General features: G+C 37.3%; 1 protein-coding gene and 1 long non-coding RNA gene across 2 annotated transcripts in view; one reads left to right on the top strand and one right to left on the bottom strand.

Annotated features, from left to right (window-relative positions):
• The window catches only part of st6galnac5 (ST6 N-acetylgalactosaminide alpha-2,6-sialyltransferase 5), a 125,008-nt gene that overhangs the window by 107,884 nt on the left and 2,963 nt on the right, over window positions 1–14,161 (top strand). The window contains exon 4 of the mRNA XM_008114115.3: window positions 10,127–10,234. Within this exon, the coding sequence (XP_008112322.2) occupies window positions 10,127–10,234 (108 nt within the window). The remainder of the gene's footprint in view (window positions 1–10,126; window positions 10,235–14,161) is intronic.
• Window positions 279–1,122, bottom strand: LOC134298349 (uncharacterized). Its single transcript, XR_010005378.1, has 2 exons — window positions 770–1,122; window positions 279–618 (listed from the first exon to the last, which is right to left on the bottom strand). It is a non-coding gene; the product is annotated as an uncharacterized LOC134298349 (long non-coding RNA).

The raw sequence follows: 14,161 nt of genomic DNA, 5'->3' as shown, positions 1-14,161 counted from the left end.
ATATTTTATATTTTTATGAATTTTACAGTATATTTATATTTTACAGGATACATTCAATTACCTTCCCATACATTCCACCTGTAATTATCACACACACATGCCATGCATGTAAAACATTTTATGCCACATATGAACACTCAAAATGGTAAGTAGATAAGTTAGATTTTGCCTTTCAATCTACAAACTGCTATATGCACAGATGTCTATTATATACAACAAAAAGGAAAAAAGGAAAAGTATGGTATATATTGTACTTTAAAGTAAGTTATAGTTCTATATTTCCTCAAGTGATATAATCACATATATTATGACTGTAATATCAATTTATATATTCCAACTGTACAGATAAGTACATATTTCAATGTCCAATTTTAACAAATATAATCTTGATAGTGTTCTCAAGGTTTGTAGTACTCTTCTTCAAATTCGATCATTCAAAGTAAATCAAAGTTCCATGTCAATAGTAAATCAAAGTTCCATATCAATAGCAACAAAGTTCCATGTCAATAGTAACGACTGGTCTCCCGGGTATGCATCCAGTTTCGGTGACCTTCTTCAGGTAGACCTTCTTCAGGTAATCCTGGAGTTCCCTCTGTTTGCTGCTCTGCTGTCTTATTTCTTTTCATAGAATTAAATGTAAATTGAGTCAAAATAATACAAACCATACTAGAAATAATACAAACCATACTAAAAATAGACATGTATAATACACCCCAATAATATCTAATATAGTATATAAATATCAGGATTCACAGCAAAAAGAACTTACATGTCCTTGGAGGATCCTTACATGTAGTATTCTACCTCAAGTTGCGAGCATTCAGTAGTAGTTCTGTAAAGACTTAAGTATTTTTTTATCCCATTATAAGAAGCAGGTGAGATCTAGCCTATCATTTAGGCCTTGTGGGGTTAAGGTCTTCAATTTGTGGATCCAAAAAGCCTCCCTGCAGAGGAGTAACTTCTTGATGTCAGTGTTAATTGGAGTCTGTAGTTTTTCTAAGGCAAGGTACTTAAGGTCGTTACAGGAATGAGTGTTGTCTTTAAAGTGTAAGTATAGTGTGGATTCTGTGTTTCCTTTTCTAATTCGTGATCTGTGTTCCTGTATTCTAATCCTTATGGCTCTGGTTGGCATGCCAACATATAATTTATTACAAGGACATGAGAGTACATAGATCACATTCTCAGATGAACAGGTGGTATAGTTTTTTAATTTAATTTTCATATTTAATGTGGGATGTATGAATTCTTTGACATTGTTTGTAAACTTACAGCAATCACAATGACCACATTTAAAGTTACCGGTGATTGGGTTTCATGGAACTATACTGGATTTTCTAATATCTGAGTGGATCAAAATATCCCTGAAATTTCTAGATCTTTTATGTGCTATGATTGGTTTAGATTGACAACCAGGGATGTCCTGTAGTAAATGACAGTGTTTAAAGATTATTTTTTGTATATTTGATGTCTGTGTGGTTAAGGTGAGGGGGCAAATAATTCTGTTGGATTGTGTTTTAGATTGGTATTTAAGTAATGTGTCCCTGTTAACTTGGTTTGTTTTTTCTAATGCTGTATTGAGAATTTTTTCTGGGTATCCTCTGATCTTAAGTTTGTTCTTAAAGGTGTGTGCTGCCGTCAAAAAATCTTTTGGTTTACTATTATTACGTTTTAGTCGAAGCAATTGGGAATATGGTAAGTTTGATTTTAGAGAATGGTGATGGAAACTTTTGAAATGTAGGATTGAATTTTTGTCTGTTGGTTTAGTATAGTTAGTTACATATAAGCCATTTCCATCCTTGTGAACTACCACATCCAGAAAGTTAATATTGGTTGAACTTATAGTACTTGTAAATTTCATATTTGGATGGATGGTATTGATCCAGTCACTAAATGACTGTGCTTTCTCGTAAGAATTAAATATTGTGAATATGTCATCTAAAAATCTCCCAAAAAGGAATGTACTGTCCCCGTGCCACTGGAATATAGAATCTGAGTGATTATTAGATCCTTACATAAATTTGTAAGCACTGTATCCTAGTCAGTCAACAACCAGGAATAACACCTAAGGTGGAGAAACTGCAATAATTAGAGGCAGGCCAGCAATTATACTCCCTGTACTTGGGAAGATCCACATAACAAGCTATACAAGCTGTTAGTGCTGGCAGTAGAGAGTTCAAAATGAAAGTGGGCTGCTGTGAGTTCACTCAGATGAGCACTGAGCGTACCTTTATGTGAGCATCTTTATCTCTCAGGCTAGACTTTATATCTTTTAATGAAATAGTGGCTGATACAGGATGTACTGCCTATTAATGAACAAGCAAAACTTTTCTTCCCTGGTTTGTGTGTCAAGTTCTTTTAAAAATATTTTATTCAAGAAAAACACAAACTAAAACAGATTTTAGATATATAAAACTACCAGGATTACACAGTTACATAGTATATGCTACAAATAAACAACTATTAAAAGAAAGAAGAAATAACTACAAACTTTCCACTCTCTGCCTGATGGATATTATCGTTTATTGATCTACTTCCTTTAAATTATAATGTGATCATACTTATGCTAATTCATTATTACCAAACTTGATAAATGCTCCCAATGTTGTAACAAGTCCCAAAATTTATTTAAGTTAGTCAAAGATTTATCCGAAATCAACATTATCAATTTGTCCATCTCTGGTATTTCAGAATCTTCTATTGTTCCAATTTGATTTGTGTACCTATAGTTTGAGCCCACTTGTTTCTCTTCTATTTTATATTTCAATTGCAACATATATTTAACAATCAAATTAGCACCTAATCATAGTAAATTTTCAAATGCTGATTTAGCTGTTTTGAATTCAAATATTTTTGTCCATCTCAAATTGTTCAGTTCTTTTTCAGAAGCTATTACACTAAATAACTCCTATTTCATGTTACATCTCTGTTGATTGTTATCTAATATTAACAATTTTCTGATAAAGGAATTTTTCTTCATGCAGAACGCACTATAAAAGCAACTTTGAATGAAATCTGTTCTTCTACCTATTCTAAACGACAGTCGCTATCCCCCTATGAAGTGGTTGTTAAAAGTTGAGTCTGCTTTTATTTTATCACGAGGCAAGTGAGATTTATGTATATGTGTGTGTGTGTGTGGAATGTCCAGGGTGGGAGAAAGAACTCTTGTTTGTTTGAGGCAAGTGTGAATGTTGCAATTGGCCACCTTGATTAGCATCGAATGGCCTTGAAGCTGCAAGTTCTTTCCCTCACCCTGGACATTCCACATATATATAAACCTCACTTGCCTAGTTTCCAACAGATCTCACACCCTCTGAGGATGCCTGCCCTGCCATAGAAGTGGGTGAAACGTCAGGAGAGAATGCTTCTGGAACATGGCCATGCGGCCTGGAAAACTCACAGCAACCCAGTGATTCCGGCCATGAAAGCCTTTGACAACACATCTTTCCTGTTTCTGTCTTGCTGTCTACTTTTAATAGTTCAAACTTTCATTTCCTGTAGGTCTTGCTTGTGGAAACCCTTCTTTGTTGTGGCTGTATCTAAAGAAAGCAATCTTTGTTTACCATGTAACCTAATGTCAGCAATCAATAGACCTTTTAAAACTTCTGTAGCCTTTCTTACAACTCTTAAGTATTACTATTCAGCCAATTTAATGGAGGGTTCTTCTGTTAACACATATAGCCATGATTTTGCTGGTTTTCATTTTAAGTTTAATACGCACCTGTGCTCCTTCATTTTCCCAATTGTCTAAGCAATAGCTTTTGAGTAGAAACAAAATCCAATGGGATTCAGGTATCCATTAGTCAGGAGCTTGTCGATAGACATTTCTTCAAGATCTCTCTAATAAAGAAGTGTTTTTTGGTGTCATATGTGCTGCAAACACAACAACCAGATACAGCAAGTCTTCATTCATGGTCTCCTATGCTTTGCCAAGACAAAGACTTAACAGTACACCAGAGACATGAATTGAACAACTGGGAACCAATTCTAGCAGGACAATTTTCACTGGTCCAAAGTATCTGCAGATGGTGGTTTTCCTCTTGGGAGCTTTCTGGGGGCTATCAGCCTGGTGATATTTAACTGGAAGTCCTTGTATGTCCTTTTCTGAATTTGTTTTCAGTCTCTCTCAATAATATAGATTTCCCACATGCCCATTTTACTGACAGTTTGATGAAGAGGTGAACAGCCAGTGAGTCAAGGTCCAGTAGTGGTCTTAATCTGCATCACCCTGATTTGAGTCTAACTTTCTATCCTACAGAAAAAGATTCAGAGCCACGCTAACCTCTTTTTATGCTCAGAAGTATGTCTTATTCAGGAGGTGGACAAATATAACATTGTTTACATTTTCAGCATATCAGTAATGGTGCTCCATGCAGTCATGCCGGCCACATGAGCTTGGAGGGGTCTACAGACAGCGCCAGATCTTTGGCTTAGAAATGGAGATGAGCACCAACCCCCAAAGTCGGACACTACGTTGACTTAATGTCAGGGGAAAACCTTTACCTTTACTAGAAGGGAAACAATTTTCAGACTTTAATGTGGACTAACACTAGGTCCCAAAACAAGCAAAAAGATAGGATATTGAAAGGGGGAGTGATACCTGGGTAATCCACCCGATACAATCCGATACATGTTTCTTTACATACTTTGTGGACCTTCCTTGCCACAGAGAGTGCATTAGGATCTGATTTTTTTTTCTGGTAAGGGATAAATGAACCACAAAAAATAGTTTTCATTTGGGGGCTGCTTTTGTGGCTCATGGACTATACTTTGCCCACCTTTGTGTATATCTTTGTAGGGCAAGTAAGCTCTTTGATTTAAAGATAGCAATGAATAACATTGAAACTAGGCATTTAGAGTGAGCATATGGCCTATATGAAATGGAGAAAGACAGAATTATCTGTGGTTAATTAAAATAGATGAGATTAAGGAAAAGAAAGGATAGTGACGTACTATACTACACATAATAGATTAATTTTGGATGAGATTTACCAAGTACTTAATTGCCATACTACATTATGAACATCAGGGTCCAGAGGTACAATAGCTGCCACCTCAGTTTTTATAATCATCTTTAGTACTCTGTGACTGAAAAGACTAAGTGATGCATTATATCCTGTCAAAAGGCTTATTTTAAAAATGTGAGGGTGACAGAAATTATCAACAATTAAACAGAATTGTGAATATTACAGGCTTCAGAACAATATAGTTTCATATTGCGAAGTAACTGTACTTGAGGATAAGTTTATAATTGAATAAAGGTCCATTAAGAAAATATGATTCTGAACCAATATTACAGTAATTAGATAAAAAGAAGCATAAATGAAATAACTTGCAGGAAGAACATTTCCATCGAGATTATAAATGAGATTTTGATGGCACAGAAAGGCTTTTAATTGTAATTTAGTATGCTCTGTAGAAATATCAGGACAGTGTATGACTTTGTCACAAAAAAGGAGTATATGATTTCCTTTAATAGGCATATGGCATACCTTCATTTTATTTCTTTACAGCTTAGAAGCTGTAAAACTAGGTGGTCCCTTTTCAGTTCTTTTAGAAAGATACTATAGACTTTGAGCTCTGCTATTCAGTTTTTAGGCTTGGAGGCAGTATCTTCAGAAAGAAAGGTTCTTGAATGCTCTTCCATGTTAGATTCTTTATCTCTATACACTTTTTGAGGAGGATTTGTTTGGATTACATTCAAAGATTTCTCTTTCTTCTCCTTGTTGACATATGAGTTGTGCTTTTGTCTGCAGTGATAGGATTTACACACCTTCTTTATCCATTTAAACTGTAAGGAAGTAGTGGTGCTGGCTGAAAGTTGTGGTCCAAAAAAGTAACATTTCCAAGTGCATTTTAAGGACACAAGCTTTTCCAAACATAGCTCAATTAACAGCTTGCTACTTCACTGAGAATTAGACCTCAGGCAAATTAGACAGAAAGTAAGGTTTGCTAGCTGTTGGGGATTGTGGATGATAGGTAGAAGCTCTTATGTGTGCCCATGAACCCAGAGTCACCCTGCAGAATGATGCACCACTCAGCTTTGCAGAACAAATAACACAGGAACTTTTACTAAATCCAAGAGATCAACAGAACAATGGTATTTACAATAGTCCCTCTGATTGCTTACAGAAATCAGCAGTCATAAGCAGTCCTTTCTTTGTCCATAAACCTGCTTCAGTGAAGATCAGCAGCAAACAAGGCCTCAGAAATAGTCATGCCTCTCTGAGTACAGAACTGTCAGCTCACTACAGCTGCTCCTAAATGACGACACGAGACTCACTGTGTTATCACAAGAAACTTTACTGTAGGACACGTTGACGTGAAAAAGCCAAGAATGGGAGGCACCGGCCAACATTCCTTTATATACCCTTCCCCCTCATTTAAAGATACATTTCCCGCCCAACAAAATCCCGCAAAGTTTCCCCGCTAAGTCCAGCAGCCGTTTCTTCTCAGGATCACAGGATGCAGGTGTCTTATCAGTTCATAGTGTCAGTGACCCTGATACTCAGCGCCATAATCCAGGCTCTAGGAGCAGGGTTCTGACACAGAACCATCTTCTTTCCAGCCAGTACTCAGTAGACTCACACACATAGAGTGAAACCTGTTCAAACCAGTTCTCCAACAGTAGGACAGCAACAGTTGCAAACTGATTCCCAGGTCCTTGCAAACTCAGCCAATCAACTTCATGCATTTGATTTTCCAGTTAACACACATATAGTATCTTTGCAAACCATGACAGTATTGTGGGTTTGTACAACAAGGCCAGTCCAACCATCATTGCGAAAGGCAGCTGGCTGAAGCAGATGATGATGATGATTATTATTATTATATTTCTTACCCGTCTTTCCTTGTGGCTCGAGGCAATTTACAGAATAATTAAAACACATAAACATTGCAAAAATACTACAAATACACATGTATTTCTATAAAAGATACATATTAAAACGTATTTCTATACAATACATATTAAAATACACAAAACAGATTAAACAAAGGGCATGCATTTAAAATTCATGCTTAAAAACCTGCTGAGTGGCAAGGGGTAGCAGCTAGGTATTGGGCGGGAAACATGTGTGCCATAGAACATGTTCTACCCTACTAGATCTGCTGCTACTACTAACACAGATATTTGCTATGGTTAAAAAGACAGATATAACACAATACTGTTAAAATACATGTAACAAAATATACACAAGACCAACACCAATAAAACATCCAAAACTAACTACAGAGTGGAAGGTGCTATCCCATCATGCAGGTTGAAAAAAGATTCAACTATACAGCCTGATCAGCCTCTGCATATAAAATGAAGGGAGACCATCTAGGTTTAATTTTAACTCAAGTAGTGTAATATCCTGGACTGGTTCAATCATGCAGGAATAAATAGAGTTTCTATAAAAGCTTGCTTTATTTAAAATTGTTTCATTTGTGTTAGTAACCATCACTGACTCTGGTCCTTGCACTCTTTTCCATAGTGCAAGGACATAGAAAGAGCCTCCTCGAAGACTGAGTGAATCCAGTCGGGCGTCCCCCAGGCAACGTTTCTTGTAAACGGCTAATCTTTCCAACCCAAAAGCATTGCTTTTAAACTTTTAAACTCTTTTCCATGAAAACATTTAGAAAACATTTCCACCAGAATTTCAAACTCTCTCCCCCAATTATAGATGTTATATAAGCTCTGGAATTAGTCATTCTATTAATATGTTCTCCATTCTGGGAAAAACCGAACAAAAGTCTCTTTTTTTCTGAGAAGTAAAAGCTTATCCCCTTGTCAGGGTCACAGAGAATGTCTTGTGTGCGATGTTGAATATACGGAAGCACTGTTTAGAACTGCAGAAACATTGGACAGCCATGAACATAAAATCTAGCTTTATGGAAATATGTCTTTATTTTTATAATACTTAAGCCAATTCTTAGGATAACAGTCTTAAAATCACACACAATTATTATTGCAAGATAATAAGAATAAGTTTGTATTTATTACAACAGAACATGGGAGCACAAGATCCATCTTCATTTCATGCCCATGCACACACTTAGAGAGAGTTATGGTTTGATCAGGGTTTTTTTTGTGGAACTGCTAGTGTATGTTGTGTCAGTTGAGTCCAACAAAAAAAGGTTTGCTACAATTCCGTCTAATTGAGGCACAATTCTTTGGCAAGACCCTGCAAAATCAATCTTAAGTATAGAATTTATTCTTTAAAAATTGTTTTGTAGAAAGGACCTAATGATTAGTATATTGATGTAAGCATTAAGAGATCCTGGATCAAGCTTCTATTGAGCTATGACAACCACTGGATTACTCCACCAGTGACCGCATACTTTCTACAGTTAGGCTTTCTTCATATGGGTTTTAGGAAGATCAGAGTAGGGAGGAGGGGATCTATGTACTGTCTTGAGCTAATTGGTAGAAGGATGTATATGTAACATACATGTTGTATTAGGACTCCAGAAAACCAGGGTTCAAATCACCACGTAACCCTGGAAATTCACTGGGTGAATTGAGGCAAGTCACCCTCTCTCAGCCTTAGAGGAAGGGAATGACAAACTCCTCGGAATCAATCTTGCAAAGAAAACCCCATGATAGGTTTACCTAGGAGTCACCATAAGTTTAAAACATATGACAGTAACAACTAATATTGTGATCTGTATGTTGTGTATACCCATGATTGTTCATTTGGTAACATTGCACCATACTGAATCATTAACCTTGGGTATGCAGATGATACCACTCTGATGGCCAAAAGTGAGGGAGAGCTGAGGAGCCTTATCACCAAGGTGAAAGAAGAAAGTGCAAAAGCTGGGTTGCAGTTAAACGTCAAAAAAACCAAGATCATGGCAACTACACCTATTGATAACTGGCAAATAGAGGGAGAAAATGTGGAGGCAGTGACAGACTTTATATTTCTAGATGCGAAGATCACTGCAAATGCAGACTGCAGCCAGGAAGTCAGAAGACGTTTACTTCCTGGGAGGAGAGCAATGGCCAACCTTGACAAAATAGTGAAGAGCAGAGACATCACACTGGCAACGAAGGTCCGCATAGTCAAAGCAATAGTATTCCCCATAGTAACCTATGGATGCGAGAGCTGGACCATAAGGAAGGCTGAGTGAAGGAAGATAGACGCTTTTGAACTCTGGTGCTGGAGGAAAATCCTGAGAGTGCCTTGGACCGCAAGAAGATCCAACCAGTTCATCCTCCAGGAAGTAATGCCCGGCTGCTCACTGGAGGGAAGGATATTAGAGGCAAAGCTGAAGTATTTTGGCCACATCATGAGGAGACATGAAAGCTTGGAAAAGATAATGATGCTGGGGAAAATGGAAGGAAAAAGGAAGAGAGACCGACCAAGGGCAAGATGGATGGACGGTATCCTTGAAGTGACTGGCTTGACCTTGAGGGAACTGGGGACGGTGACGGCCGACGGAGCTCTGGCGTGGACTAGTCCATGAGGTCACGAAGAGTCGGAGACGACTAAACGACTGAGCAGCAGCAGAATCATCAAAGTCCCAGAAACATTGAGTAGAATAAAATTCCATGTCTCTACTTACTAATATTCACAGTACTCCGACATGCATCTAGGACTCTATTACAGATGGAGTTGCTGATTTCTGTCCACTGATAGCTACAAAATTCTTAGACATAATATTCTAAGCCACTTTGAACTGTCATTGTAATACAATGGGATTGTTGAGCTGTACTGCTGCAGGATCAATATATTACATCCTGAGCATGCCCTTTCCAGGCATAAAGTACGTTTTCATCTCGTAATTCCTCCACTAACCAGATAGAGATACAAAATCTGCCCCTTTCTTTAATCAGTGGGAGTAATGCAAGCACATGGCTTGCAGCGGACTATTATTCAACAAAAGGTTCAGATAAATAATAACAATTTCTGTGTTATTAAAATAAAAACTGCAATTACTGAATATATTTGTTCACAACCAAGAGGACATAGTCAAGCCTATTACATAGTGGAGGAGTACAATCAATGTTGGCCGCCCAATGTGCTATAACCTTTTCTATGAATTTTAATAAATACCAACAACAACAAATCCTCCTGCCCCAATGTTAACTTATCTGAAATATTATCTGTCACACTCAGAATTGAATTGTTTTTGTTTTCAGGAAGATATCCAACACTTGGCTTAGCACTGGATGGTTCACAATGAGCATCGCATTGGAACTATGTGACAGGATAGATGTCTATGGAATGGTGCCACCAGATTTCTGCAGGTAAATTTAATCTGGATTTTCAATTAGTTTGCTAAACTCAGCACAACAGAATCTCTTTATACAATCCATAAAACATGTCTATGGTTTTCCTGAAGCTCTTAATTAGCAGGTCCCCTGATTGGGTTCTGAAAACAACAAACAGCATTTAATTACGTTGCATAAATTATTAAAAGTTTTTGTTTGTACTGTGAAAGAATTAATCCACATCTTGTTAGTTCCTCTTAGGCTTTGAATATTTATCAGCTAAAACAAAATGCTGCACTGGTCATGAAATTAGTCTGATGCACTGGAGAGGGGGGAGCATTGAAAATAATTGTATAAATAGATTCTTTGCTCTTTTAAGATGAGTTTATGCTGCCAGGCTGCCATGTGGGGAGAGGAATAGAAGAACAATTTCATGTAGGCAGCCATTTCAAACAGTTTGCCATGCATAACTTTTTAATTTCCACAGCAAACCTTTACTGCTAGAAGAGATTAGGGATTTTACTCTCAACCCCATATTCCATGAATTCTAAAGACTATATTGGGATTAGAATCACTGACATAATATGTGCTCACTTTGGCAGCACATATACTAGAACCACTGAAACAAAATTAAAATACACATTAGATTTAAATTAATACAAATGAAATGTAATTGAACATATGTTTACTATAACCTCAGTGGTTGCAAACCCTCAAAGGCTTCACTAAGGAAGCTAAAGGTAAAATTTCCCTCTTTCATGTGTCTATGCCAAGGGATCTTGTAGTACCTTTGGGACAAACTGAGAGGAGTAAGTAGAATAAGCTTTTGTGGACTTACCGTATGTCTCCAGTTCTAAGGCGCACGCAGAGAAAGATCTCATCTGCTGGCTTTTGACATTGTTGGCAATTCTCTGCTATTTCCCAAACTAGGAGAGAACTGGCTTTCCATAGTCAACAGCTAACTCTCCTGCTGATCTGGATCCTACATCTGTGCTGCAGTGTTTCTTAGACAAACTAAGAAGCCCAAAAGGAGCCCCTGGTGGCGCAGTGGATTAAACTGCTGAGCTGTTGAATTTACAGACCAAAAGGTCAGCGGTTCGAATCTAGGGAGCAGGGTGAGCTCCCGCTGTTAGCCCCAGCTTCTGCCAACCTAGCAGTTCGAAAACATGTAAATGTTAGTAGCTCAATAGGTACCGCTCCGGAGGGAAGATAATGGTACTCCATGCAGTCATGCTGGCCACATGACCTTGGAGGTGTCTACGGACAATGCTGGATCTTCAGTTTAGAAATGGAGATGTGCACCAACCCTCAGAGTCGGACACAACTAGGCTTAATGTCAGGGGAAAACCTTTACCTTTACCCAAGAAGCCCAAAATCTCCTACAAGCATCCCCCCGCCCCCCCGCTATGTTTAATCATGATAATCAGGTGTTGAGATTTATTTCCTTCAGATAGATGACACAATTGCTTCTTCCCAGGAGTGGTGCAAACATTTCTGTACAAATTCTGTGCTCGGTCAGATAAACGAAAGAGACATTTGAGTTGCCCTTTTGTGCTGCCCCCATTATTGGCACAGTAAACACGGCTGTCTATGTGTATACCCTCAGTGGAAGCACTGACTGTTGCATGGCACCACTTCAGAAAATTGTAATGTATTTTGCAAACTGCCATCTATAAATGCCTCCCAGCTGTGATATTAATAAGTACGTTAACTCTGACAAAGTACTGATTAATGTCCAGTATCACAGAGTAGTAAAAGAGCATCTGTTTTAATATTAATAAATGAGGATGACTTTCAACTTCATCATATAAATTGCTCATGCATTTCATTTGGTAGCATCAAATTTTAATTGTAAAGTGGGGAGTGAACACACTATTCTTATTCTGGGTTATTCAAAGTGGAGGGATAGAAATGCTCAAACTCATTCAAACTGTATTTGAAGGTGTTTAGGAAGAGGGTTGGCATCTGGTCTGCAACACAGAGGAGTCAGATCTTATGTTTTTGAGATAGGAGAAGGTGTATCATCAGTACAAGTCAGATTTTTATGTTCAACTACTGATGCTAACAATTAATTCTTATGCTAGTTAAAATTAGTCCCATTTGGTTATTTGTGCAGTAAATACATATTTTTCAGGAGGATGTCAACACGTTGCTTCTGTACAGGGATGGCTGCAGTTAGCTGTGAGAATACAATTCCTTTCCACCACTATTCATGTAATTGTCAGAAGAACTAATGTTAAAAGCAAGAGAGCTGTTTCTCCACCAGAAGTAATCAGTGCTTTCCATGTTAATGGGATTGTGAGTTGACTCCTAATCTAAACTTTAAAGACACTATCTGGGGTGCTGATACTATTTGAGGGGGACAGTTCAGTTTGAATAGCTTTTAAAATTCAGACTCAAACATGTTAGAAGATTCAGCTTTCCACAGATCTGGAATCCACCAGCATCTCCTGACTCTGTTTTTTCTTCCTTGGAATATACAGTACACTACAATACATTTTCACTCTATTGTGCCATATCACTAATTGTTGCCAATGGGGGACAGGCATGCAATGACATATTTTTTTCCAGGGTGTTTTGTACTACATTGGTATAAAATGTAGTATAAAATGTATAAACTGTTGTAGTCCTGATTTTAAGGTTTATATATCCCAACAGCTGACTATGGAAGTTAGTACCAATGTGACTGAAGACCCAAACACTTGGCTGTACTAGTAATCATGGTGCAGGAAGAGTATTGAAACATGAAGCAGCAGCATTCTTATATGTCTTCTACACCACGTCGTGGGATGTGGATGACATTTTGCAGCAAAGTTATATATAATAAGTTCTAAAAACTAATATATGGTATTAAGTGTACAATTCATGTCTGATTTTGGAAAATTAGAGAGAATGAATTAACTTGAAAAATCGCATCTTCAGTCTATCTATAAAGATGTACAAATATAACTATTTTGATAAACAGAAGTAGAGCGACTTAAAATGCTGAAAGGTGACACACGTTCCCCAGATATTTAAAGACATATCACTTATTTAAAACTTAATTCAGACATGTCAAAGAAGGAAATCCTTCATTGGTTTGGTGAAGTGCTCAACTGTGGTTCAAACATTACTAAGGATTTCATGCCTAATTAAACTGTATAGCATCAACTGCTGGCAAAGTTATGTCAGTCACATTAAACGAGAAGCTCAAATGCTGTCAGCTTGTAGGAAAATGTTCTGTAAAAACAGATTGGAGTAGTACAAAAACAGCACAAGAGAGGCATCAAACTGCAATTATTGGCTTTATAACTTCAATTTTGGGTATTTTAAACAAACTGTCTTGATAATTACATTGGTACAGTTTTCCCATTATAAAAAATAGTGGCTGTGATTCAGATATTTTAGTCTATATTGCATAGCTTTAAATATGGACATTGCAACACTATTCAGTTCAATTTCCCAAAGATCCAAGTCCACTTACATAGCCATTAGTCACATACTGAATTCCAACCAATATTCTTTAATTGTTTGCTTCAAGTGGGTTTAGGAGAAAGATGAAGAGAGCTGGGAATGGTTGGCATTGAACAGTATCTTTTCACAATATACACTTTGAAAGACAATAATGGAATACTGGCATCTATATTACAGATTCATGGCCTAGAGTTATAGATCCATAACAGCTTTGTATTCAACATGTAGTCATAATCTACATTACAGACAGCATCCGTCAGCCCACTTTGACAGCAGCTATACAGGTTGTGACAATCAGAATCAGGACCTCTTCCCTTGGTGCAATTGTTGCTGATAATGTTGTTGGGGTGGGTGAGTCTGGGAGATCTTTATTATTTGCATACATAACAAAATAGGCAGTGTAGATATAGATTGTTTACACATATACAAAATACAGAATATAGAATAGATCATTATCATTATTTGAGTATTTAAAACCTTTATAACACAGCAAACAGATGTCCTTACCCT

The sequence above is a fragment of the Anolis carolinensis genome, chromosome 4 (assembly GCF_035594765.1).
Source record: "Anolis carolinensis isolate JA03-04 chromosome 4, rAnoCar3.1.pri, whole genome shotgun sequence".
NCBI lineage: Eukaryota > Metazoa > Chordata > Lepidosauria > Squamata > Dactyloidae > Anolis > Anolis carolinensis.
The sequence above is the reverse complement of the archived record's forward strand: the minus strand, read 5'-3'. Positions and strand labels throughout refer to the sequence as shown.